General features: G+C 44.7%; 1 protein-coding gene and 1 non-coding gene across 3 annotated transcripts in view; one reads left to right on the top strand and one right to left on the bottom strand.

Annotated features, from left to right (window-relative positions):
• vav3 (vav guanine nucleotide exchange factor 3) overlaps positions 1 to 22,102 on the top strand; it is a 119,969-nt gene extending 97,867 nt beyond the window's left edge. The window contains exons 21-28 of one of the 2 annotated variants that reach the window (XM_014157308.2): positions 781 to 846; positions 1,913 to 1,947; positions 2,556 to 2,672; positions 7,826 to 7,913; positions 8,481 to 8,610; positions 14,803 to 14,883; positions 16,332 to 16,483; positions 17,552 to 22,102. In XM_014157308.2, the coding sequence (XP_014012783.2) occupies positions 781 to 846; positions 1,913 to 1,947; positions 2,556 to 2,672; positions 7,826 to 7,913; positions 8,481 to 8,610; positions 14,803 to 14,883; positions 16,332 to 16,483; positions 17,552 to 17,596 (714 nt within the window). In that variant the 3' untranslated portion in view covers positions 17,597 to 22,102. The remainder of the gene's footprint in view (positions 1 to 780; positions 847 to 1,912; positions 1,948 to 2,555; positions 2,673 to 7,825; positions 7,914 to 8,480; positions 8,611 to 14,802; positions 14,884 to 16,331; positions 16,484 to 17,551) is intronic. The other variant, XM_014157310.2, reaches the window with a different exon arrangement.
• A 2,830-nt stretch (positions 22,103 to 24,932) lies between these two features.
• Positions 24,933 to 25,008, bottom strand: trnas-uga (transfer RNA serine (anticodon UGA)). Its single transcript has one exon. It is a non-coding gene; the product is annotated as a tRNA-Ser (tRNA).
• Between the last annotated feature and the right edge of the window lie 267 nt (positions 25,009 to 25,275).

Below are 25,275 nucleotides of genomic sequence, written 5' to 3' on the forward strand. Positions count from 1 at the left end.
CACCGTGGTAACCAGCAGACCATAATTCCTGTGCTGGTGCCAGACTAATATAATCGATCAGTGTAATTTCATTTTCCCCCTTGGCTTGCGTCTGTTTACTCTAACAGGGTTAAGGCTTGATGATTATCACAACACTCATCAGCGCCCCATAACCTCATAACCAATAGCAAAGCTTTCCAAGAGCCCTGATACAATGTGATTAGGCTAACTGTATCAGGGGCGCTTCAGGAGCGCAGGCCTAACCAAATCAGATGGGCCCAAGTGCAGGAGGAAGAGGCTCAGATGTGTATATCTATGTGTGTGAAAGAGCCTGACAGAGAATAGGAAGAAAGTGAGAGATTGGGCAAGGAAACACAGGCCTAATGCGGAGCAGCATACTTGGGTTTTCATGGTGCGACACACACACACACACACACACACACACACACACACACACGTGTTAAATCAGCCAATGAGTCTGCATTGTATTACATGCTACTAGACTCCTTTCGAGTCATTACCATTGGGAGAGAAGAAAGTCCTCAGTCTCAGCTGTTCCTTAACTCAACTCTCTCCTTGAGCGATTATTAAACAATAGTTAACTAGGACTGTGAATCTGCTCTGCTGTTGTTGCTGACCGAATTGTTCCTAAATTACAGAGAAGAAATCAACCAGCCGAATGTAACGCAATTCTCTCTCTCTCTCTCTCTCTCTCTCTCTCTCTCTCTCTCTCTCTCTCTCTCTCTCTCTCTCTCTCTGTCTCTCTGTCTCCCTCTCTCTTTCTCTCTGCTATGGTTTCAGGGCAAAATTCTGTCGACGAGAGAGGTCGGCTTCTTTCCAAGTGACGCCGTGAAGCCGTGCCCATGTGTAAGCTAAGCACTAAGCACCCATGTTAGAAGTGTTGTAGCAGTAGAGTAGGCGCGCGGGTGAGGAAGCAGGCAGATGAACATATTCTTCCTGGTGGTGAAACTGACACTGAGATCAATGACAGGCAGTTTATGTTTGAGGAAATTGTAGGTGATTTTACCTGATTATGTTAAAAGCAGAGAGCGAATGTAGCTTTAGCTACAGTATTTAATTAAACAGTTTAATTAAAAAGAGAGTTTAGATACTTCACTGTGTAATTTCACACTTCTTACCTTGATGATGAGTGGACTATTTCAATCAGCTGAGTAGTACTAGTGCAGAGAACCCGTGTGGTCCACAGGACCGAGTTTGGAAAATGCTGTACTAGGCTATCTATTACTAAATGCATTTGAAACATTTGCTTATAAAACTAAATTTAGTGTATTTTGAATGAAACCTTTATGACTTGATTGTATCACTGGACATCATGTTCCTTCAGAATCCACATTTCTGTAATGTGTCTGTTCTTAGTCTGACACTATGACATTCACATGGTCAGCAGCTGCATCGATGGACTTTTACAATGACACAGAGTAGATGGCCTGCAGTGCTATCTGAATGCTTACACCATCATAAAGATAACAATACATTATCCTACTTCACTGGGGTCATAAGAACCACCAAACCACCTGTTTACGAAAACAAAAAAACCATGACGTTTAAACGTATCTATTGTAGCCCGGACTACAGTAAAAAAATAGAACACAGTTGACTTAGATTGCCAATAGGGGAAAATAAATCCTTTACTGACTTAGATGGATAAAAGTGAACTTGAGGTTGGGTGGGATTCATGGGAATGAAAGAACAATGGTTCACATGTTGCTCTCTCTCTCTCTCTCTCTCTCTCTCTCTCTCTCTCTCTCTCTCTCACTCTTTCTCTCTCTCTCTCTCTCTCTCGCTCTCTCTCTCTCTCTCTCTCTCTCTCTCTCTCTCTCTCTCTCTCTCTCTCTCTCTCTCTCTCTCTCTCTCTCTCTCTCTCTCTCTCTCTCTCTTTCACTCTCTCTCTGTCGCTCGTCTTTACCCCCAGGTCCCCAAACCTGTCGACTACTCCACACAACCTTGGTATGTTCACGTTCGCCTGGACCTCATCAAACTTGAATACAAAATGCATGATAATGAACTCAAGTTACCATACCATTAATTATCAAGTTACCATACCATTAATTATCAAGTTACCATACCATTAATTATCAAGTTACCATACCATTAATGATCAAGTTACCATACCATTAATTATCAAGTTACCATACCATTAATTATCAAGTTACCATACCATTAATTATCAAGTTACCATACCATTAATTATCAAGTTACCATACCATTAATTATCAAGTTACCATACCATTAATTATCAAGTTACCATACCATTAATTGTAACAATATAAATATGTGTTTGTTAGAATAAATAATAAGTACATAAGAATAAATATGTGGTTGTTAGTTAATGTAGGCTATAGTTTAGTAAAATCATTATTTGTGAGTGTAGGTTAGACTGTTTTGTAGTTTTTCTGTCACTAGATGTGTTTCTCAGTATATATAACCCCCCTATTCAATTCAATTGAATGCTGCTTTATTTATCTCCTCAGAGGCAAACACAGGTATCATACTGTACGTGCTACCTGTGTGTGTATATATAGTTCTGTAACCTGTCAGTGCCTCCTGGCCTGTAGGTTTGCTGGGCCCATGGAGAGACTTCAGGCTGAGGCAGAGCTGATCAACAGAGGGAACAGCACCTACCTGGTCCGCCACCGGAGCCGCGAGTTCACAGAGTACGCCATCAGCATCAAGTAAGTGAGCAACATGGTACAGCACAGTACAGAATGGCACAGCACAGTATAGCATGGCACAGCACAGTACAGCATGGTACAGCACAGTACAACATGGCACGCACAGTACAGCATGGTACAGCACAGTACAGCATTGCACAGCACAGCACAGTATAGCATGGCACAGCACAGTACAGAATGGCACAGCACAGTACAGAATGGCACAGCACAGTACAGCATGGCACAGCACAGTACAGCATGGCACAGCACAGTACAGCATGGCACAGCACAGCATGGTACAGCACAGTACAGCACAGCATAGCACAGCACAGTACAGCATGGCAGGCACGGCACAGCACAGTACAGCACGGCACAGTACAGCACGGCACAACACAGCACAGTACAGCACAGCACAGTACAGCATGGCACAGCACAGTACAGCATGGCACAGTACAGCATGGCACGGCACAGCACAGCACAGTACAGTACAGCATGGCACAGCACAGTACAGCACAGTACAGTACAGTACAGCACAGTACAGTACAGTACAGTATAGCACAGTCCAGCAATGTACAGTATACCATAGCACAGTACAGTACAGCAAAATACAGTACAGCACAGCACAGTACAATACAGTACAGTACAGTACAGCACAGCACAGCACAGCACAGCACAGCACAGCACAGCACAGTCACACCCTGCAAATAGTCCTCTTAAAGCTTGCGTTAATCATTAGTTCTGTCAGTGCTAGTGAGATGCTGGTTCAGTCCTACCATTGACTTTCTGCACAGACTGTACTGTATGTTGCTCTGCTCTGGATAAGTGCATGGGCTGAAGGACAGCATTGGACAATACATGCATTGTATTGTGCATTAAAAAGTAATTTACAAATAATTACAACAATGATTTGAGGCGTGCAGGAGTTACGATTCTGATAAGTGAGTGCTACAGTAGAGTGGTATTTGTTTTACATGCTGTGTAGAATTGCTGCAAGCACATGTAAACCCCATGCGAGGTAGATGGGAAAATAACACTTTTGCGTGTTATCACTGTATCATTTCAGTCCCCCCAGGCTGTTTGTATGCTGTAGATAGACAGATTACAGTCCTGTATGTTCAGACAGGTTGGAACATGTCAATGATATGCAGGGTAAAAAAAACAAGATGTATTATTGTCACATACTCCGGATAGGTGCGTGCCGTTTTACAAGGTCAGCCATAGTACTAGGTACATAGTACCTAGTACATAGTTCTGGGTTTAAGTGCCTTGCTCAAGGGCACATCGGCAGATTTTTCATCAGCTCGGGTATTCAAACTAGTGATCTTTCAGTTACTGGCCCAACGCTCTAACCGCTAGGCTACCTGCCACCCTAGGCTACCTGCCGCCGTTTCTGTCCCAAGTTGGGTTGCGACACTCCTTCCCTGAAGGGAGCTGGTAGAGCTGAGCGAGAGAGAGAGAGAGAGAGAGAGAGAGAGAGAGAGAGAGAGAGAGAGAGAGAGAGAGGGAGAGCTGCTCTGAGAGGCTGCTTGAAACGTTCCCTTCAACTCCACTTAATTCATCTCCTCCTTTTTCCTCTCTTACGAAGGCAGAGCTTTTCAATGCCTTCCAGTTCCACCAGAGCTGAAGTCTTAATTGCTTGTGTGCGAAGCATGCCGCTGCAGCACTAGTGAAGAGACCCAGAGAGACTGTTAGACAGCCTGCTCAAGGTTATTTAAACCATCACAAAGAAAACGAGAGAAAAAGAGAAAAAAAGAAAACTCCACATCTGTGTGGAAACTACATTAAGAAAGTGTTTGAAACAGACAATGCCCTATCCTTGGCTCCCTCTGCATCACACTACTGTGTTATTGAGACCCTGCCGTCTTCCTTCCACAAGCTACAGCGACTCCAGCCAAGAGGGCCCAGTCAGTCTAAATTAAGCTCTGGCATTTCAGTGTACAATAGGCCCGTCACTGGGGTTTGTTTTGGTGCGTAGAATATGGATTAGGCCATATTATTGGGGGGATTACGGCTCTAAGAGGGAGATAAGAGGATAATAATGGCGTCTAATAGAGATCAAGAGAGGACAGGGCTTTCTTTGAGAGAGACAGACAAAGGGGGCTGACGCTATTGGCTCTGTGTCTCTATACCCTCCATACCCTCCCCTCCTCCCTGCCCCACTCTGCACTACTGAGACCCTCTAAATGGGGGCGACTGCCCTTCCATCAGCCCCCTCCCCTGGTCCCGTGAATACCAACTGATAATGAGGAATGGTGCCCCTGTCTATCGACGTCCACACACACACACACACACACACACACACACACACACACACACACACCCCCTCTCCATCACTCAGGTGTCAGAAACCCAACCTGGTCTCAGGGCATTTCGTATGATATGTTACGTTTCGTATGGTATGTATTCCTTTGTGGGTATCCATCATCCATTTCCTATGATATGTTACGAATTACAGTTAGTATAATATGTTACAAATTCCAATTTGTTGTGGCTAACATTAGCTAGGGAGCTAACACTAACTTTAGCTGTCTGGCTAACGTTAGCTAGGTTCTAGGGTTAGGGTTTCAGGTTCTAAATTAACCTATTAAAACTCACGGACAATTAGTAAAGCTTAAACCAAGTTTGTTCTCCCATTGGGTCATACAGCTGCATAAGACATATACATATTTCCACCAGTGGTAATATATATACCCCAATTTGGGTAGAGTCTCCTCCTTCTCTCTAAACATGACATCTTTATTACTAGGCAGGAAGTTACAGTTGAAGTCGGAAGTTTACATACACTTAGTTTGGAGTCATTGAAACTCGTTTTTCAACCACTTCACAAATTTCTTGTTAACAAACTATAGTTTTGGCAAGTCGGTTAGGACATCTAGTTTGTGCATGACACAAGTAATTTTTCCAACAACTGTTTACAGACAGATTATTTCACTTATAATTGACTGTATTCCAGTGGGTCAGAAGTTTACATATATGAAGTTGACTGTCTTTAAACAGCTTGGAAAATTCCAGAAAGTGATGTCATGGCTTTAGAAGCTTCTGATAGGCTAATTGACATCATTTGAGTCAATTGGAGGTGTACCTGTGTATGTATTTCAAGGCCTACCTTGAAACTCAGTGCCTCTTTGTTTGACATCATGGGAAAATCAAAAGAAATCAGCCAAGACCTCAGAAAAACAATTGTAGACCTCCACAAGTCTGGTTCATCCTTGGGAGCAATTTCCAAATGCCTGAAGGTACCACGTTCATCTGTACAAACAATAGTACACAAGTATAAACACCATGGGCCCACGCAGCCATCATACCGCTCAGGAAGGAGACGCGTTCTGTCTCTTAGAGATGAACGTGCTTTGGTGCGAAAAGTGCAAATCAATCCCAGAACAACAGCAAAGGACCCTGTGAAGATGCTAGAGGAAACAGGTACAAAAGTATCTATATCCACAGTAAAACGAGTCCTATATCGACATATATCGGCTCAGCAAGGAAGAAGCCACTGCTCCAAAACCTCCATAAAAAAGCCAGACTACGGTTTGCAACTGCACATGGGGACAAAGATCGTACTTTTTGGAGAAATGTCCTCTGGTCTGATGAAACAAAAGTAGAACTGTTTTGCCATAATGACCATCGTTATGTTTGGAGGAAAAAGGGGGAGGCTTGCATGCCGAAGAACACCATCCCAACCATGAAGCACGGGGGTGGCAGCATCATGTTGTGGGTGTGCTTTCCTGCAGGAGGGACTGGTGCACTTCAGAAAATAGATGGCATCATGAGGGAGGAAAATTATGTGGATACATTGAAGCAACATCTCAAGACATCAGTCAGGAAGTTAGAGCTTGGTCGCAAATGTGTCTTCCAAATGGACAATGACCCCAAGCATACTTCCAAAGTTGTGGCAAAATGGCTTAAGGACAACAAAGTCAAGGTATTGGAGTGGCCATCACAAAGCCCTGACCTCAATCCTATAGAACATTTGTGGGCAGAACTGAAAATTGTGTGTGAGCAAGTAGGCCTACAAACCTGACTCAGTTACACCAGCTCTGTCAGGAGGAATGGGCCAAAATTCACCCAACATATTGTGGGAAGCTTGTGGAAGGCTACGCAAAACGTTTGACCCAAGTTAAACAATTTAAAGGCAATGCTACCAAATACTAATTGAGTGTATGTAAACTTCTGACCCACTGGGAGTGTGATGAAAGAAATAAAAGCTGAAATAAATCATTCTCTCTAGTAGTATTCTGACATTTCACACTCTTAAAATAAAGTGGTGATCCTAACTGACCTAAGACAGGGACTTTTTACTAGGATTAAGTGTCAGGAACTGTGAAAAACTGAGTTTAAATGTATTTGACTAAGGTGTATGTAAACTTCCGACTTCAACTGCAAGTGATACGGGCCACAAACTGTTCCTTCTCCCTTAATGTGACCTGACCTGACCTCAACCCCCTTTCTCACTAATCCACAGCTCTCCATCCTTATCAGTGCCTGCCAACATGTGATTTTATTTCATTTACTCAATACATTTCAAGCTTAATTACGTCCACCATATACCTTCCTCCTACAGATAACCATTTACTTCTGGTGTAAACCCTAGACTTTGGCACCCCTCATGTCTCTAGTATAACTGATGATTAACAATATTTAAAGTTAGGAAGTCCGAACCCAAAGGTTAGGGTTAAGGTTAGTAATTAGGTTAAAGGGTTAAGGTTTAGGGGAAGGGTCAGCTGAAAGGGTTAAGGTTAGGGTTAGGATTAGGGGAAAGGTTAGCTAACATGCTAAATAGTAGCAAAGTAACTAAAAAAAGTAGCAAGTAGTTGAAAAGTTGCTAATTAGCTGAAATGCTAAAGTTGTCCATGCAGCGATTCAAACACGCAACTTTTGGGTTGCTAGACGTTCGCGTTATAAGCACACCCATCCACCCCTACCAACCACCCTCCTTTTGTTTTTGCCTTAGTTAATCTTCTGTCTTATGTAAACATACCATTCGTAAAATTGTATACAAATTTGCATGTCCCTGGTTTACAGTTACTATGTAACGTGTAGTCTATGAGACCAGGCTGCAGAAACCTTTGGGCCCATGCATTACCATGGCAGCGGTCCCTCCGCATGGGTCTACTGGGGGATCGATCTCAATGATCACCAGAACATTACACTCATCCCTTATTCATGGCCCACAGGTACAGCAATGACGTGAAGCACATCAAGATCCTGACCAGAGATGCCTGCTTCCACATCGCAGAGAACAAGAAGTTCAGGAGTATATTAGTGAGTCTGTTTCCCTTTCATAGCACCACCTCTGCATTTCACACATAAATAAATCACTCAGCGTTTCTTTAATTAAATGTCAAAACATGAATCTTATTTTTAGCCCCTTGCTGTGTGAAAATAGCTCTGATTAGAGGTGGATTACTGGTGTGATTTACTTTACTGCCCGTAGGCCTTGTAGAGAGTTATAGACAGGGATCGGTCCAGGGTGGATTGGATGTGTTCTCTCCCTTCTATTCACCCAGGATTGTGTTTCCTTCAGCTGCGGTTAGAAATGAGATTTTGCTGTTAGTCCTACTCTGTACGTGTATGCTACTTTCATTTCACCCAAACATTTCATCTTCATATTAAGCTTCATATTAAGTTAATCATTTTGTTGTTTTCATTTAATTGGTATTGGACAGAGGACATTTTAAAACAGGTTTAGAATTATATAGAGCACACTACTATTTTTTCATAAATAATTTTCATGCCAATGATGTTGTTGTGTGAGGCTATTTGGCTAACTGTGAGAGTGTGTGTGTGTGTGTGCGTGTGTGTGTGTGTGTGTGTGTGTGTGTGTTACAGGAACTAATTGAGTACTACAAACACCATTCATTGAGGGAAGGCTTCAGAAGCCTGGACACAACACTGCAGTTCCCCTACAGAGAGCAGGAGAATGCTGCTATGCTCCACACCAACAGACCTGGAGGAAACAGTGAGTATAAAAACAACACTACATACACAACACGAACACAGTACAACACTACACTCTTAGAAAAAAAGGTGCAATCTAGAACCAAAAAGGGTTATTCGCTGTCCCTGTAGGAGAACCCTTTGAAGAACCCCTTTTGGTTCCAAGTAGAACAATTTTGGGTTCCATGTAGAACCCTTCCACAGAGGGTTCTACATGGAACCCAAAATAGTTCTACCTGGACCTAAAAAGGACTCTATCTGGAACCTAAAAGGGTTCTCCTATGGGGACAGCCGCAGAACCCTTTTGGAACGATTTTTTCAAAGAGTGTACACATAAAGGCACTGCCTCCTTTGGGTCTGTAGTCAGGACTTGCAAATAACAATCAAACTCTTCATCATTGAATTTCGGTTCCTATCATGTGATGACTGCCTACCATGTCGCTGAATACTAACCTCCCAGGAGAGATAGTTGGCTAGGTACATTCATGCATGGTTTTGTTTTGGGTAAGCTCTTTGCTGAGACAGTGAAAAAACGAATTATACTGTAGACTGCTCTTTCTTTTTACTCTCTAGTGAAGGGATGGAGGTCTAGTGGCAGTTCTAGAAACAGGCTTTTTACTGTCGAGTGAAGGGATGGAGGTCTAGTGGCAGTTCTACAAACAGGCTTTTTACTGTCTAGTGAAGGGATGGAGGTCTAGTGGCAGTTCTAGAAACAGGCTTTTTACTGTCTAGTGAAGGGATGGAGGTCTAGTGGCAGTTCTAGAAACAGGCTTTTTACTGTCTAGTGAAGGGATGGAGGTCTAGTGGCAGTTCTAGAAACAGGCTTTTTACTGTCTAGTGAAGGGATGGAGGTCTAGTGGCAGTTCTAGAAACAGGTTTGGTTTTAAAAAAAGGAGTTTGTTATGAACAGTACCACAGAAACCTGGCTTAGAACGGTGTTGCTATGGCTGCGATAGCTGGCTGATAAGTCTTGGGTAAAGAGTGTGTGCTGGGTGACATTTCACTGTGAGCACAGCAACACACCTGGAGAGAGGACAGGTGTTTCACAGGATGATTATGATTGCTCCAATTTCAATCTCTCATTCAATCTCTCATTGGCAGATTTAATTAGTCATTAGCTGGTCGTTTTTGTTGCTTAGAATATGTTGTATGACGAAACAAATGACATTTTCAACAGTTTGTTTTGGAATAGTTGTATAGTGAAATTAGCAAGACATTGGCTCAAAAATGTGTATTATAATCAAATAGTGTATAGTATCTGACACTTTCTGTGGTGTGTGGACTGGTTTGTGGACTGGTTTTTGGACTGATTTGTGGACTGGTGTGTGGACTAGTGTGTGGACTGGTTTGTGAACTGGCGTGTGGACTGGTTTGTGGACTGGTATGTGGACTGGTGTGTGGACTGGTTTGTGGACTGGTGTGTGGACTGGTGTGTGGACTGGTGTGTGGACTGGTTTGTGGACTGGTGTGTGAACTGGTTTGTGGACTGGTGTGTGGACTGGTGTGTGGACTGGTGTGTGGACTGGTTTGTGGACTGGTGTGTGAACTGGTTTGTGGACTGGTTTGTGGACTGGTTTGTGGACTGGTTTGTGGACTGGTTTGTGGACTGGTTTGTGAAATAGTTTGGACTGGTGTGTGGACTGGTTTGTGGACTGGTTTGTGAACTGGTTTGTGGACTGGTTTGTGGACTGGTGTGTGGACTGGTGTGTGGACCGGTGTGTGGACCGGTGTGTGGACTGGTGTGTGGACCGTTTTGTGGACTGGTTTTGTGGACCAATTTTGTGGACTGGTTTTGTGGACTAGTTTGTGGACTGGTGTGTGGACTGGTTTGTGGACTAGTTTGTGGACTGGTTTGTGGACTGGTTTGTGGACTGGTTTGTGGACTGGTGTGTGAACTTGTTTGTGGACTGGTTTGTGGACTGGTTTGTGAAATAGTTTGGACTGGTGTGTGGACTGGTTTGTGGACTGGTTTGTGGACTGGTGTGTGGACTGGTTTGTGGACTGGTTTGTGGACTGGTTTGTGGACTGGTTTTGTGGACTGGTTTTGTGGACTGGTGTGTGGACTGGTTTTGTGAACTAGTTTGTAGACTGGTGTGTGGACTGGTTTGTTAACTGGTTTGTGGACTGGTTTGTGGACTGGTTTTGTGGACTGGTTTGTGGACTGGTGTGTGGACTGGTTTTGTGGACTGGTGTGTGGACTGGTTTTGTGGGCTGGTTTGTTAACTGGTTTGTGGACTGGTTTGTGGACTGGTTTTGTGGACTGGTTTGTGGACTGGTGTGTGGACTGGTTTTGTGGACTAGTTTGTGGACTGGTGTGTGGACTGGTTTGTGGACTGGTTTGTTAACTGGTTTGTGGACTGGTTTGTGGACTGGTTTTGTGGACTGGTTTGTGGACTGGTGTGTGGACTGGTTTTGTGGACTGGTTTGTTAACTGGTTTGTGGACTGGTTTGTGGACTGGTTTTGTGGACTGGTTTGTGGACTGGTGTGTGGACTGGTTTTGTGGACTGGTTTGTTAACTGGTTTGTGGACTGGTTTTGTGGACTGGTTTGTGGACTGGTGTGTGGACTGGTTTTGTGGACTAGTTTGTGGACTGGTTTTGTGGACTGGTTTGTGGACTGGTGTGTGGACTGGTTTTGTGGACTGGTTTGTTAACTGGTTTGTGGACTGGTTTGTGGACTGGTTTTGTGGACTGGTTTGTGGACTGGTGTGTGGACTGGTTTTGTGGACTAGTTTGTGGACTGGTTTTGTGGACTGGTTTGTGGACTGGTTTTGTGGACTGGTTTGTGGACTGGTTTTGTGGACTGGTTTGTGGACTGGTGTGTGGACTGGATGGTTCTTAATCTGTTCCTAGTTCTAGTTTTAATAGAAGTGATCCTCAATCAGAGTCAGAATATAGTGGTGGTCCCTGTCAGTTAAAACGCTGTTAGTAGCACTGTGTTACTGTACATCATGAATACTGGATAGTCCTGTACTGCTGTTACAGCATGGATAAGAAGACAGCAGAGACAGAGAAGTGGCATGTTGGATCCCAGTGGTGATGAAGGGGTTAAACACAGTACCTGATGCCGGCAGCACACCCGCAGCACTGGAGCCTCTCTCTGGGGTTGATGGAGAGTTTATGACGCATCGCAATCAGTGCTGAGATTAGATTTCATTGTAGCACCATATGTCACTGTGTGAAAAGCGCAAGAAAAACTCCCAGGATTCGCTGAAGGTCGTGTTGCAAGTGTTGGGGAAACACGACAGAACAGAAAGGCAGAGGATCATAGTGAGTCAGAAGCTGGATGCTGCATGTCTCACTTTTCATTTCGCTTGTCACTCAAATGGCTCTCGAATGTCTCTCGGCCTAAAAACAAACACACATACAGAGAGGAAGGATGGAAAACAACTCGTCCCTCACTGACAGAATTGAATTCCAACCTGTTTGTTTTCTCTCTCTTTTTGTTGTCTCTCCTTCTCTCTCCTCCTCTCTCCTTCTCTCTCATCCTCTCCTTCTCTCTCATCCTCTCTCATCCTCTCTCCTTCTCTCTCATCCTCTCTCATCCTCTCTCCTTCTCTCTCCTCTCTCATCCTCTCTCCTCTCTCCTTCTATCTCATCCTCTCTCCTCGGTCATCCTCTCTCCTTCTCTCTCATTCTCTCTCCTCCTCTCTCCTCCTCTCCTTCTCTCTCATCCTATCACCTTCTCTCTCCTCCTCTCTCCTTCTATCTCATCCTCTCCTTCTCTCTCATCCTCTGTCCTTCTCTCTCCTTCTCTCTCATTCTCTTTCATCCTCTCTAAGGCCCCAACTCATAGAATTCAGCTCCATTCTGTACTTGTAAATCACTCTTTTGTTTAGTTGTTCATTTCTACCAGCATGGCTGAAATGCCAATGCAGTTTATTTTCTGTTTTGGACATGACTCTGCTGTATGTCTACATATCTCAAAACCCTCCTGGTCCCTGCAGATTTATACCATAATCAACCCTAGCAGCATCAGACTTCCCAGTTGGAAAATGGAATAAGCAGGATGGATTAAGCAGGATGGAATAAGCAGGACGGAATAAGCAGGACATCGGGGAAACCAGGGAATATGGAGAGAGTTACTGGAATTGACAACCTTAATCAACTCTCTTGAGGACCATAACGTCGCTGTTGATCCATCACACATGGGTAATATGTAGGTTATTACCTGCATGACACAGTATGTGTCTAGAGGAAGCTGGCTCCTCAGAGGACACAGTATGCGGTCGTATGGAAACATATTTCCTGCAGAGGAGAGAGAGATATAACCTACAGATATTAAAATGCACATCAGATTTCTCCTCTGATCTTCCTCCCTGTGATAGAAACCAGGCTTGGCTTTCAATGAGCTTCTTCTAATATACATTTTTAGAGGATTGCAAGAGTTGACCAGGGAGTCTGGTTGGTGGTGTGTATGTTGTGTGTGTGTATGTTGTGTGTGTGTATGGTGTGTGTGTGTGTGTGTTTGTGTTTGTGTGTGTGTGTGTGTGTGTGTGTGTGTGTGTGTGTGTGTGTGTGTGTGTGTGTGTGTGTGTGTGTGTGTGTGTGTGTGTGTGTGTGTGTGTGTGTGTGTGTGAAGCTCGTACAGTGGGTTGTTAGTATGGATAGGCAGCGGTGGCTCATGAATAAAATGTCTCTGTGTGGGGCTGTATAGCAGCAGTCATTAGGCCTGTGACTGTGAGCTGGGTAAACATATTGCATGGTTGACATCAGCTCTGTTGCATTGCTCTGAGCCTGCTGGTCAGACGGGGATTCATATGGTAGCAGGATGAGGGCCAGAACTGCCAGAGCGGATAGCAGGTGCATGGGGTGGCAGGGTGCTTGAGAGGGGTACACACACACACACACACACACACACACACACACACACACACACACACACACACACACACACACACACACACACAGTCTGGACACAAAGAAACACAGTTGGGTAAATTTCATTTCAATGCTATTAATGTCAATTCAATATCTCATAAAATATGAATGAGCAGCGTTTGAAAAATGTACTGTATGTTAAATAAATCAACGTGTCCATTTATCAGAAATCAACACATTCTAAAAAGGAATGGACATTTTCAAATAACTGATTTGAACTTCAGTTCTGTCCCTGGATGGGTTTGTGAATAGAAATGTAAAGTAGTCCAGCAGAGCATTCTACAGGGGGACCATCATTTAGCTCAGTGAAATTGCTGTGGTTGTTTGGGTTTCTGGTCAGAGGATATTTTCATGTCCTATCAAACTGCACTGTTCTACTGCCAGCTACTTCTTTTGCCTGTGAACTTTGAGTTGGGATTAAACATGCTTTCCCTTCGCTTCTCTCTCCTTTATTCCACCCTCCCCTCTTCCCCTCCACTCCTCTACCCTGCTCTCTCCCATTTCCTCCCCTTTTCCCCTCCACTCCTCTACCCTGCTCTCTCCCCTTTCCTCCCCTCTTCCCCTCCACTCCTCTAACCTGCTCTCTCCCCTTTCCTCCCCTCTTCCCCTCTACTCCTCTACCCTGCTCTCTCCCCTTTCCTCCCCTCTTCCCCTCCACTCCTCTAACCTGCTCTCTCCCCTTTCCTCCCCTCTTCCCCTCAACTCCTCTACCCTGCTCTCTCCCCTTTCCTCCCCTCTTCCCCTCTACTCCTCTACCCTGCTCTCTCCCCTTTCCTCCCCTCTTCCCCTCCACTCCTCTACCCTTCTCTCTCCCATTTCCTCCCCTCTTCCCCTCTACTCCTCTACCCTGCTCTCTCCCCTTTCCTCCCCTCTTCCCCTCCACTCCTCTACCCTTCTCTCTCCCCTTTCCTCCCCTCTTCCCCTCTACTCCTCTACCCTTCTCTCTCCCCTTTCCTCCCCTCTTCCCCTCTACTCCTCTACCCTGCTCTCTCCCCTTTCCTCCCCTCTTCCCCTCTACTCCTCTACCCTGCTCTCTCCCCTTTCCTCCCCTCTTCCCCTCTACTCCTCTACCCTGCTCTCTCCCCTTTCCTCCCCTCTTCCCCTCTACTCCTCTACCCTTCTCTCTCCCCTTTCCTCCCCTCTTCCCCTCTACTCCTCTACCCTGCTCTCTCCCCTTTCCTCCCCTCTTCCCCTCTACTCCTCTACCCTGCTCTCTCCCCTTTCCTCCCCTCTTCCCCTCAACTCCTCTACCCTGCTCTCTCCCCTTTCCTCCACTCCACTCCCCTCCCCTCTTCCCTTCCCCTCCCTCTCCCTCTCCCTCTCCCCTGCCATAGCCCCATTGCTTTGTGGGCTGACTTATGTAACTCCTGCCGGCTACAGCTTTGTTCCTCCCTCCTCCGCTCCTTTCTGGTCAGGTACAGGTACCACTTTTTATTTCTTCTACTTTCATTTTGGGCCCTGACTGTTTAGCATGCGCAGTGGGCCACATCTCACCACCCTCCATCTGCCTGGAAATGTGTGTGTGTGTGTGTGTGTGTGTGTGTGTGTGTGTGTGTGTGTGTAGGTGTGTGGGTGTGTGTAGGTGTGTGTGTGTGTGTAGGTGTGTGTAGGTGTGTGTGTGTGTAGGTGTGTGTGTGTAGGTGTGTGCGTGTAGGTGTGTGCGTGTGTGTCTAAGTGCATACATAGCGTTTGTTTGTATTTGTGTTACCACCAAGATATGGCCCAAGTAGATTGACCCTGACTGGGTCATCATATCACACCCCAGTGACCCTGAATGACACCTCTGCAGACCAATCAAAATGCCCTATTTAAGCTGTCAGGCCAGTGAAGCATTTTCCCACAGCAGCAGTAGTATTACAGTCCAAACCTGCCATGTACCCTGCAGAGCTAACCAGCTCCAGTTCCATATCTGTCTTTTCCCATTGTTATCTTACTGTCTGCATGACTGCAGCTCATAGACAGACAGACAGACAGACTGGTCTCTACCGTGTCTTCACAAGCCAAGGTATTTCACATCAGCAGCAGCAGACACACACACACACCCACACACACACATGCACACACAGCCAGCCAGCCAGCCAGCCAGCCTGCCTTTCTCTCTCTCTCTCTCTCTCTCTCTCGCTCTCTCCCCCTCTCTCTGTCTCTCTCTCTCTCTCTCTGTCTGTCTCTCCTGGCTGTATTTCAGATGGGATGTGTTGAAGCATCATAATAAAACAAAGCTATGGTCTAATCACAGCACCGTACTGTACAATACACATACAAAATGAATGAAGACATCACTGGAGAGCAACAGGCTGTTTTTGTGTGTATGCAGTCTATGGTCTGTTAAAGATAACGTAGCATCCAAGTAGAGACAGGTTGGAGGAACCTTTTAGTGCTCCTCCCTTCCAACGCTCTGGTTTATGATTAACCCAGCCACCCGTATGAGTGTGGATTACGCTGTTGACACAATCAAGCCCACAATCAAAACAGACACTTCATTTGGACCTGGCTTTGCACATATCATTTATTTAAATGGGGCTGGGCTAAGACAGGGGGAAATGGGGGGAGAGAGAGAAGAGAGTGATGCGATTATGCACGCCTCCACATCTCTCTCTAGACTGTGTCTGTCTGGGGTGAAAGAGAGGATAACATCCATCTCAGTGTGAGAGAGAAATAGGAGTTGGTCTTATGTAGAAGCTGACTTCTTATTTTGAAGTGTATAATTAATCCTCCCTCTCGTTATCTTTTCTCTTAAATTCTCTTTCCTTTTTCTCCTTTATTTGCTTTTTCTCTCTCTCTCTCTCTCTCTCTCTCTCTCTCTCTCTCTCTCTCTCTCTTCCCCTTCTCTCTCTTTCTCTCCCTCTCTTCTCTCTCTCCACAGTGTTCACCCCTAAGGTGATGGGTGTGGCGATAGCCCGCTATGACTTCAGCTCCAGGGACACCAGAGAGCTGTCTCTACAGGAGGGAGACGTAGTGAAGATCTACACCAAGTCAGGAGCCAATGGCTGGTGGAGGGGAGAGGTCAGCGGCAGGGTGAGTGGTCCCTCCAGACGTCAATCAATCTCTCCATCCAATCACCTATCTGTTATCCCTGTGGGGAGGTGGGGAGAGAGAGTCACGTACAAAACAAGCAAATAAACACACAAACATACAGTACATACCATATATACATACCAACATGGTATAAATGCTTCTTTCATGGTTAGGTCTCTGTATCCCTGTTTGATATTGCCTATGAACAGGTCCTATTCAAATGCGTTATGTATGTATGTTTTTGTGTGAGTGTGCAGTTATGTGTGTGTATATATCCAACTTTGACAATTGGTCGAAGAAGTATGTATGTGAGTACCTCCCCACTGGGGAAAAAATGGTTGAATCATTTCAGCCCAAAAGAATCTGCTTGATGATGTTGAATCAATGTGGAAAATGTATTTGATTTTCAAAAAGGGCACTTTTTTACCCAACTTCTGATGACATAGTAAAATGTATTTATTGATTTCACATTGAATTCACATAAGTTGACAACTCAACCAAATTGAAATGAAAACAAATACTGTGTGTGAGTGTGTTTGTTCGAGCTGCTGTGTAGACTGAGATCTGTTCCCTGTTATTGAGCCCTGGTGTCTGTCTGTTGACTTTGCTCTAGTGATCACTAAACAGAGTTCAATAGCAGAGCACTGCACTGCTGCCCCTCTTCAGAGTGGAATAGATGGATTGGTGCTAGCTAGTATCGCAATACTCTAAATGCCATTGTGGTTGTGGGAATAGAGCTTCTCTCTCTCTAGTGAATCAGATAATACGAGGAAGTAGGCTGGTGAAGGACTGCTGCTGGATGCTATTATCCCTGCACAGCTGTAGCCTTCACAGACAATAAGCTAACATGCTAACTCGTTTCAGCTAACTGGTTAGCTTTTTAACTGGCTGAAAAGCTAACTGGTTAATAGGCTAATCACTCTGCCAGATGCCTATTTAAAAGTATCACCATCATAAGCCACTCAGGTGTCGTCTTGAAGGTTATTGGGGGGGGGGTGTAACAACAGTCCACATACACACACAGTACCGCTATATTTTTAACAAAAATTGTTCTTCTTTTTATCGCAGGTGGGCTGGTTTCCATCTACCTATGTGGAAGAAGGAGAGGAGTGATAAAGAAAATACTGTTTGGTTTAGTACTGGACCCTCTATGGTTGATCTGACAGCTTGCTGAGATGGGACTTCCTTATCTGGGATTCCAGCCCTCCTATTGGCTGTTAAGTCAGCGACGTCCCAGAGACCTTTGGGAAAAGAGGGGTTTCTCGATGAACTAGTGACTGGTTCTCTCTGCAACAGACTAGTGACTGGTTCTCTCTGCAACAGACTAGTGACTGGTTCTCTCTGCAACAGACTAGTGACTGGTTCTCTCTGCAACAGACTAGTGACTGGTTCTCTCTGCAACAGACTATTGACTGGTTCTCTCTGCAACAGACTAGTGACTGGTTCTCTCTGCAACAGACTAGTGACTGGTTCTCTCTGCAACAGACTAGTGACTGGTTCTCTCTGCAACAGACTAGTGACTGGTTCTCTCTGCAACAGACTAGTGACTGGTTCTCTCTGCAACAGACTATTGACTGGTTCTCTCTGCAACAGACTAGTGACTGGTTCTCTCTGCAACAGACTAGTGACTGGTTCTCTCTGCAACAGACTATTGACTGGTTCTCTCTGCAACAGACTAGTGACTGGTTCTCTCTGCAACAGACTATTGACTGGTTCTCTCTGCAACACACTAGTGACTGGTTCTCTCTGCAACACACTAGTGACTGGTTCTCTCTGCAACAGACTATTGACTGGTTCTCTCTGCAACAGACTAGTGACTGGTTCACTCTGCTCTGCTCCACCACTTCAACAGCTTTGTTGTCAGCAGGGGAAGGACCTTTGCCAGAACCCAGCTCTCTCCTTCCGTCCCTCCCTCTCTTCCTCTCTCCCTCTCTCCTTCCCATCCACCTCTCTCCCTCTGTCAATACTGCTACCGCAAGTTGTCGCTGAAATATTTAAATGCCGCCCATCCAGCTATCCATCCATCCATTTACCCATCTGTCCACACCACCCAGAATATAGCTAAGATTGTCTAAGGATTTGGAAAAGTGAAAGAGAAAATAGAGAGAGAGAGAGAGAAGAGACACACACACAAACACACACACGCACACACAGGGCGGCAGGTAGCCTTGTGGTTTGAGCGCTGAAAGGTCGCTAGTTCGAGTCCCCAAGCCGATAAGGCTAAAAATCTGTCAATGTGACCTTGAGCAAGCTACGTAACCCTAATGCTGTCATGAAACACTTCCCACACCCATCCTCACAGATTACAATCTCTGCCACTGAACACGACACACGCACAGGTTGACGTTTATTGAGATGAATCTAGTCCTGGAGGCAGAGCTGAGCGATATTTGTTAGCTGGTCCAGCCACAAAGTCAAAATTGTTTATATCGTAACAAATATGAGGTTTTTGGTCTTAATTTAGGTTTAGGCACAAGGTTAGCAGTGTGATTAAGGTTAGGGTTAAGATTAGGGATTAGGGATTTTATGACTTTGTGGCTGTGGCAGCTAGTGACCACCCTGCACAGCTGCCTCTAGTACATGAGTCATCCCAGTAAATACCAACCTGCCACACACACAAAAGATGAGAGAGAGGGATGTTGGGGGATATCATCGCCACCCATCATGTTCTCATCTCTCCAGCTGTACAGCAGGCTGGGTTAGGGGCTGTCGCTGTGTGTTGATCTTATAGGGACCTGGCTGGTTTGTCAGGGAACAAGCTAGTGATGTGATGCTACCCTACGACGGACGCAAGAGGCCCCCGCTCTCTCTTCTCTCTCCGCTCTTTCTCTTCCTTCTGACAGAAAACAAAAGGGAATACTCTGATTGGCCTGTAAACACTGTCTCCTGTTATCCCTACTGATGGGGCCTCCAGCCCTCTGTCTTCTGTCTCTTTCTTTCTTCGTCTCTTTCTCCCTCTCTCTTTCTCCCTCTCTCTTTCTCCCTCTCTCTTTGTCTCTCTCTCTCTCTTTCTCCCTCTCTTTGTCTCTCTCTATTTCTCTCTCTTTCTCCCTCTCTCTTTGTCTCTCTCTCTCTCTTTCTCCCTCTCTTTGTCTCTCTCTATTTCTCTCTCTTTCTCCCTCTCTCTTTGTCTCTCTCTCTTTCTCCCTCTCTCTTTCTTTCTTTCTCTCTCTTTCTCCCTCTCTCTTTCTCTCTCTCTTTCTCCCTCTCTCGTTCTCTTATTTTAACCCCGCTTTTTTTCTCCCTTTCTCCTTCTCCTTTTCCTCATCTCTCTTTTCTCTCTCCACTCCCCCCTCCTTTCTCCCCGGAAGGGGGTTTCCAGTAGAAGTTCCAGGCAGTGCTTTCCTTCCTTCATAATCCTCTAATGAGAGGGATTTACGACATTTGAGGGAATAATGACTTCACATCAAAACACACTCAAAAACACACTCAGGCAGGCGGATCAGGCCGTGTAATAATGTAAAAGTCACCACAGACAATGCAGTGTAATAGTCAGTACAGAAGAAAATGGGAGGTGATGTTAGCCAAATCACAGCTCACACCAGTGATCAGTGTTTTCATTCATACGGCTTTTTAGTCCCAATGCAATTGCACCAGGATCTGTATGCCGTAGTCTGAACCCTCTGCCTTTGATTGACAGGTTTATGGTATGCCACAATGTGTTAATTACAGTTCTGTGAGGTCATAGTTCAGGTGGTGGCGTCTGGGAGGAGAGCTGTTAGACAAACACACATGCACAAACACACACGCGGGCACGCACACACGGCACAGCCATAACCGTCTTCAGTTCACCCATTCAATATCCATACATACGTGATGTATATATTATTATAAAGATTATATTGGGCAACAAAACGTATGAAATCATCAGGGTTGTAACTATAAATGGGAGGTATTCAATGCCTCAGCAATGTCCCTGTCTTCTGGGTCGTATTCACTAGGCACCAAATGGGAGCAAGCAGACTTAAACAGGAAAGGGACTACCTGAACAATAATAAACGCTCATATTCGTTTTCAATTGTTTTGCTATGGTGTGCACTAATGAATACAACTCTGCTGTCTTCCTGTGGTTCTTTGGTGTGTTGATGCTGGTCATTGAGGCACAACATGGATTATGATGTGAATCTGGTCCTTGGAATGCTGGGAAATGTAGTGTTTTACCATACTGTATGTCTCAATGGAAAGTAGTGTTTGAACTGTAATAAGGAATCAGTGGAGTGAAAGACTGTCCTCTCCTGTGACTCTCCTGTGCTTATTTGAACTGTTTCCCACCACAATGGCAATATGCTTTTTTGAAGTGAAGGCAGCTCAAATTCCAGCTTAACTATTTGTTTTATTTGTTTTAATGTGCAAGCCATCTGGATAATGTCTTGATATGATGAAATGTGTATAAGAGATGTATTTTTATTTTTGAATTGTTTTGATGGAATATGATAGTGTGTGTACAGGTTGCATTGTGAAGTGTCCCCATCCACCCCTGCTCTGTTTTCTAACTGCAGTGCATGTTAGCTACCACCAGATGGCAGCAGCATAAGCACATCTTTGCCCTCACCTCTTTCTCTGCATGTCTCTCCTCCACCTTCAACCATGCTTTACTTATGGCCTCTTCCTATGACAGTGTGGACTGGGGGTTGTTTGAATTCATTATGAGATGCTTTGGGAGTTGCCTTTAAAGTGATAGCCCCACCATAGACATAACAGAGAGAACATTTCCGGTTGCAACCAGGTTTTTGAAGCATGGGATCTAGTAATCTACTAACACAGAGAGATATGAACAGCCTTTCTAAGCATGGGATCTAGTAATCTACTCCCCCACCTTTTCCGCGAGAGGTGAACTGCGACGTTAAGGGGTTTACACTAGCAGGGCTTCTTCCTTCCCTGTGTGTGTCTTTATCCTCTAACCAGAGAGAACAGAATAAAGCCTCAAGGGTATCAATGATCTGATCTCTACACTATCTTTCCTCACCTAGCACACCCACTACATCCAACAATCTGTTCATTTCTCTCTCTCCCTCTTACTATGCCCTTGCTCCATCTTGCCCTCTATATCTAACTCTCTTTCTCTGTTTCTCTCTTTCTCTGCTTCTCTGTATTCTCTCCCTGTCCTTGTCTCGGTGAAGTGGTTGAAACCCAGCACTGTATCTTCATACCAGGATAGGATATACAGTATATACTCTGTTATATTGTAAAATAGAGAGGAGATGTTTCAGTCTACTCCACCAGACAGCCACATACAGACTTATTTTCAGTCTTTTGTGGCTGAAATAACCATCATCTCACTGGAAGTCATGGACAAGCCATTAAAGCCTTTGCTTACAGATAAGAAGCCATAGTTATATTGCTCAACAACAGAACGGTGTGCTGTCTCTACTGTGTCTCTCAGTTGTGACACTCTGTATAGTGCATTGTTCACCTTGTTAGAACATCGTTTATGAAGCCAAATATGTCTACTGTACCTATATTTGAGTGTAAACACCATGGCAACCTGCCACTGTGGCCTCACTAACCTACAGCCGTGCAATCTGAGTTCAGTGTGGAACATAACCACATAGAATTGTATCATACTGTAAATATGTAAATATCACACAATAAACACAAATGTATATGGCTTCTTTTTAATATCATTGCAGTGTCTGTTTATTCATATTTTCTTCTCTCTGCTAGCTGCTTAAATTATTCTTGTTTCTAAATTAGCTTGAGCCTAAGTAGGATTCATTAAGTGGTTGTTATTGTGTTGCCTCTGCCTGCACAGCCAAGACCAAAGGAAACACTGTTGTTTTTTAAAGAGAGTTTTTTTGCACTTAGATTTTAATTAAAACCACCGGAGCGCCTGCTCCAGAGTTCTAATTGGCTAATTGGTGCACATCTAATGAGGTAAACGGGTAAACGAAGGAATGCTCTGCTTGCTGTTAGCATGAGACACAAACCAGCCCAATGAGAGAAGGAAGCGACAACAGATAAGAGAATAAAACCAACAAACAGGTGTTTATTATATGAAGACATATTCAGTGTGTGTGTGTGTGTGTGTGTGTGTGTGTGTGTGTGTGTGTGTGTGTGTGTGTGTGTGTGCGTGTGCGTGTGCGTGTGCGTGCGCGCGCATGTGTCCTTGTGTGCGTGTGTCTGTCACACACTATACCAATAGTGAAGTGCCATTCATTCATTCCCCCATCCCACCCACAGACATGGAAGGTGAGTGTGCAAGCATGGTGAAAATGGAAGCTGTAGTACAATATCACTGAAATTAACAGATTCCACTGCTTTCATTAAAGGGAGAAGCAAGGTCATGTTATTGGGTTCCTAATCATGTGTGCACTGTATATGTTCTGTTTGTGTGTCTGTGTGTGTGCAGTCTTGAATGACTATAGTGTGTGTGTGTGTCTGTGTGTGTGCAGTCTTGAATGACTATAGTGTGTGTGTGTGTGTGTCTGTGTGTTTGCAGTCTTGAATGACTATGTGTGTGTGTGTGTGTGTGTGTGTGTGTGTGTGTGTGTGCAGTCGGGAATGACTATAGTGTGTGTGTCTGTGTCTGTGTGTGTGCAGTCTTGAATGACTATAATGTGTGTGTGTGTCTGTGTGTGTGCAGTCTTGAATGACTATAGTGTATGTGTCTGTGTCTGTGTGTGTGCAGTCTTGAATGACTATAATGTGTGTGTGTGTGTGTGTGTGTGTGTCTGTGTGTGTGCAGTCTTGAATGACTATAGTGTGTGTGTGTCTGTGTGCATCTCTGCATGTGCATGTGTGGGTGATGGTCTCTTTGGCCATCTGCTCCTTCCTGGGTGGACGTGCGGCAGACAAGATGAGACACACAGGGTCAGGCTGCTAACCTCGTGCCCGCCTCACCCTGCTCTGCCACCATAGGGGTAGAGAGGGTCCAGGAGTCTCCAGGTCCCCTGACCACGGTGGGCAGCCTTACCTGGGCAGCGCCAGCCGGCCACACCAGCAGACCGCCAGCAGCGACAGGACCGCCAGGACGACAGATGGTGGACGGTGACAGAGAGGGGCAAAGATGTAGCTGCTTCAGTCCACCTCACACTGAAAAGAAAAGAATGACAAACTCCACTCCAACTTTGTCCGGCTGTCCTGTTCCTCTGTGGTTCAAAATGTTCACCCTCGGCTCTGCTTAATATCCTCTTACTATATATACATGTAGCTCTCAGTCTTAAACAGAGAGTATATCTGGCCCTGTTCAAGAAAAACATCATACATGCTATGATACTGGGAGGTACTGTGAGTGGACACACACACCCGATGTTAGCAGACAAAGAGATTCAGCTCAACAGCCAGTGTGTCATTGACTGCAGCGAGTGACTACAGCAGAACACCATTAGAGAATCGATTCAAACCGTAGCGCTGAAGGTCTGCGTTCTAGCGCGATTTACATTTAACGGCAATGTTCCGGCATTTGCGGAGACTGCATTCATGGTAAACATCGCATATGTCGGCTCAATCGGAAATGACCTCTACATGTCAATCACGCTACAATGCGGATCTTCAGCGGTACGGATTGATTCGAGCCCTAGATCAGTCTTGAGATATGGCAGCCCTGGATCCTGTACTGTACACCGTGGTCTTCTCTCTCTCTCTCTCTCTCTCTCTCTCTCTCTTCTCGCTCTCTCTATCTTTCTATCTTTCTCTCTCTCTCTCTTTCTTTCTCTCTCTCTCTCTCTCTCTCTCTATCTTTCTCTCTCTCTCTCTCTCTCTCTCTCTCTCTCTCTCTCTCTCTCTCTCTCTCTCTCTCTCTCTCTCTGTCTCTCTCTCTCTTTCAATTCAATTCAATTTAAGGGCTTAATTGGCATGGAAAACATATGTTAACATTGCCAAAGCAAGTGAAATAGATAATAAACAAAGGTGAAAGAAACACAAAAAATGTACAGTAAACATTACACTCACAGAAGTTCCAAAAGAATAAAGACATTTCAAATGTCATATTATGTATATATACAGTGTTGTAATGATATTCAAATTGTTTAAGTACAAAAGGGAAAATAAATAAGCATTTGTATTTACAGTGGTTTTTGTTTTCCACTGGTTGGCCTTTTCTTATGGCAACAGGTCACAAACATTGCTGTTGTGATGGCACACTGTGGTATTTCATCCAATAGATATGGGAGTTTATCCAAATTTGATTGTTTTTTTCAAATTCTTTGTGGGTCTGTGTAATCTGTGTCTCTAATATGGTCATACATTTGGCAGGAGGTTAGGAAGTGCAGCTCAGTTTCCACCTCATTTTGTGGGCAGAGTCCACATAGCCTGTCTTATCTTGAGAGCCAGGTCTGCTTACGGTGGCCTTTCTCAATAGCAAGGCTATGCTCACTGAGTCTGTATATAGTCAAAACGTTCTTTAATTTTGGTTCATTTTTTACATTTACATTTTAGGCATTTAGCAGACACTCTTATCCAGAGCAACTTACAGTAGTGAATGCATACATTTTTTTTTTCTTTTTGGTACTGGTCCCCCATGGGAATCGAACCCACAACCCTGGTGTTTCAAACACCATGCTCTACCAACTGAGCCACACGGGACCAGTCACAGTGGTCAGGTATTCTGCCACTGTGTACTCTCTGTTTAGGGCCAAATAGCATTCTAGTTTGCTCAGTTTTTTTGTTAATTCTTTCCAATGTGTCAAGTAATTATCTTTTTGTTTTCTCATGATTTGGTTGGGTCTAATTGTGTTGCTGTCCTGGGGCTCTGTGGGGTCTATTTGTGTTTATGAACAGAGCCCCAGGACCAGCTTGCTTAGGGGGCTCTTCTCTAGGTTCATTTCTCTGTAGGTGATGTCTTTGCTATGGAT

The sequence above is a fragment of the Salmo salar genome, chromosome ssa19 (genome assembly GCF_905237065.1).
Source record: "Salmo salar chromosome ssa19, Ssal_v3.1, whole genome shotgun sequence".
Classification (NCBI taxonomy): Eukaryota; Metazoa; Chordata; class Actinopteri; order Salmoniformes; family Salmonidae; genus Salmo; species Salmo salar.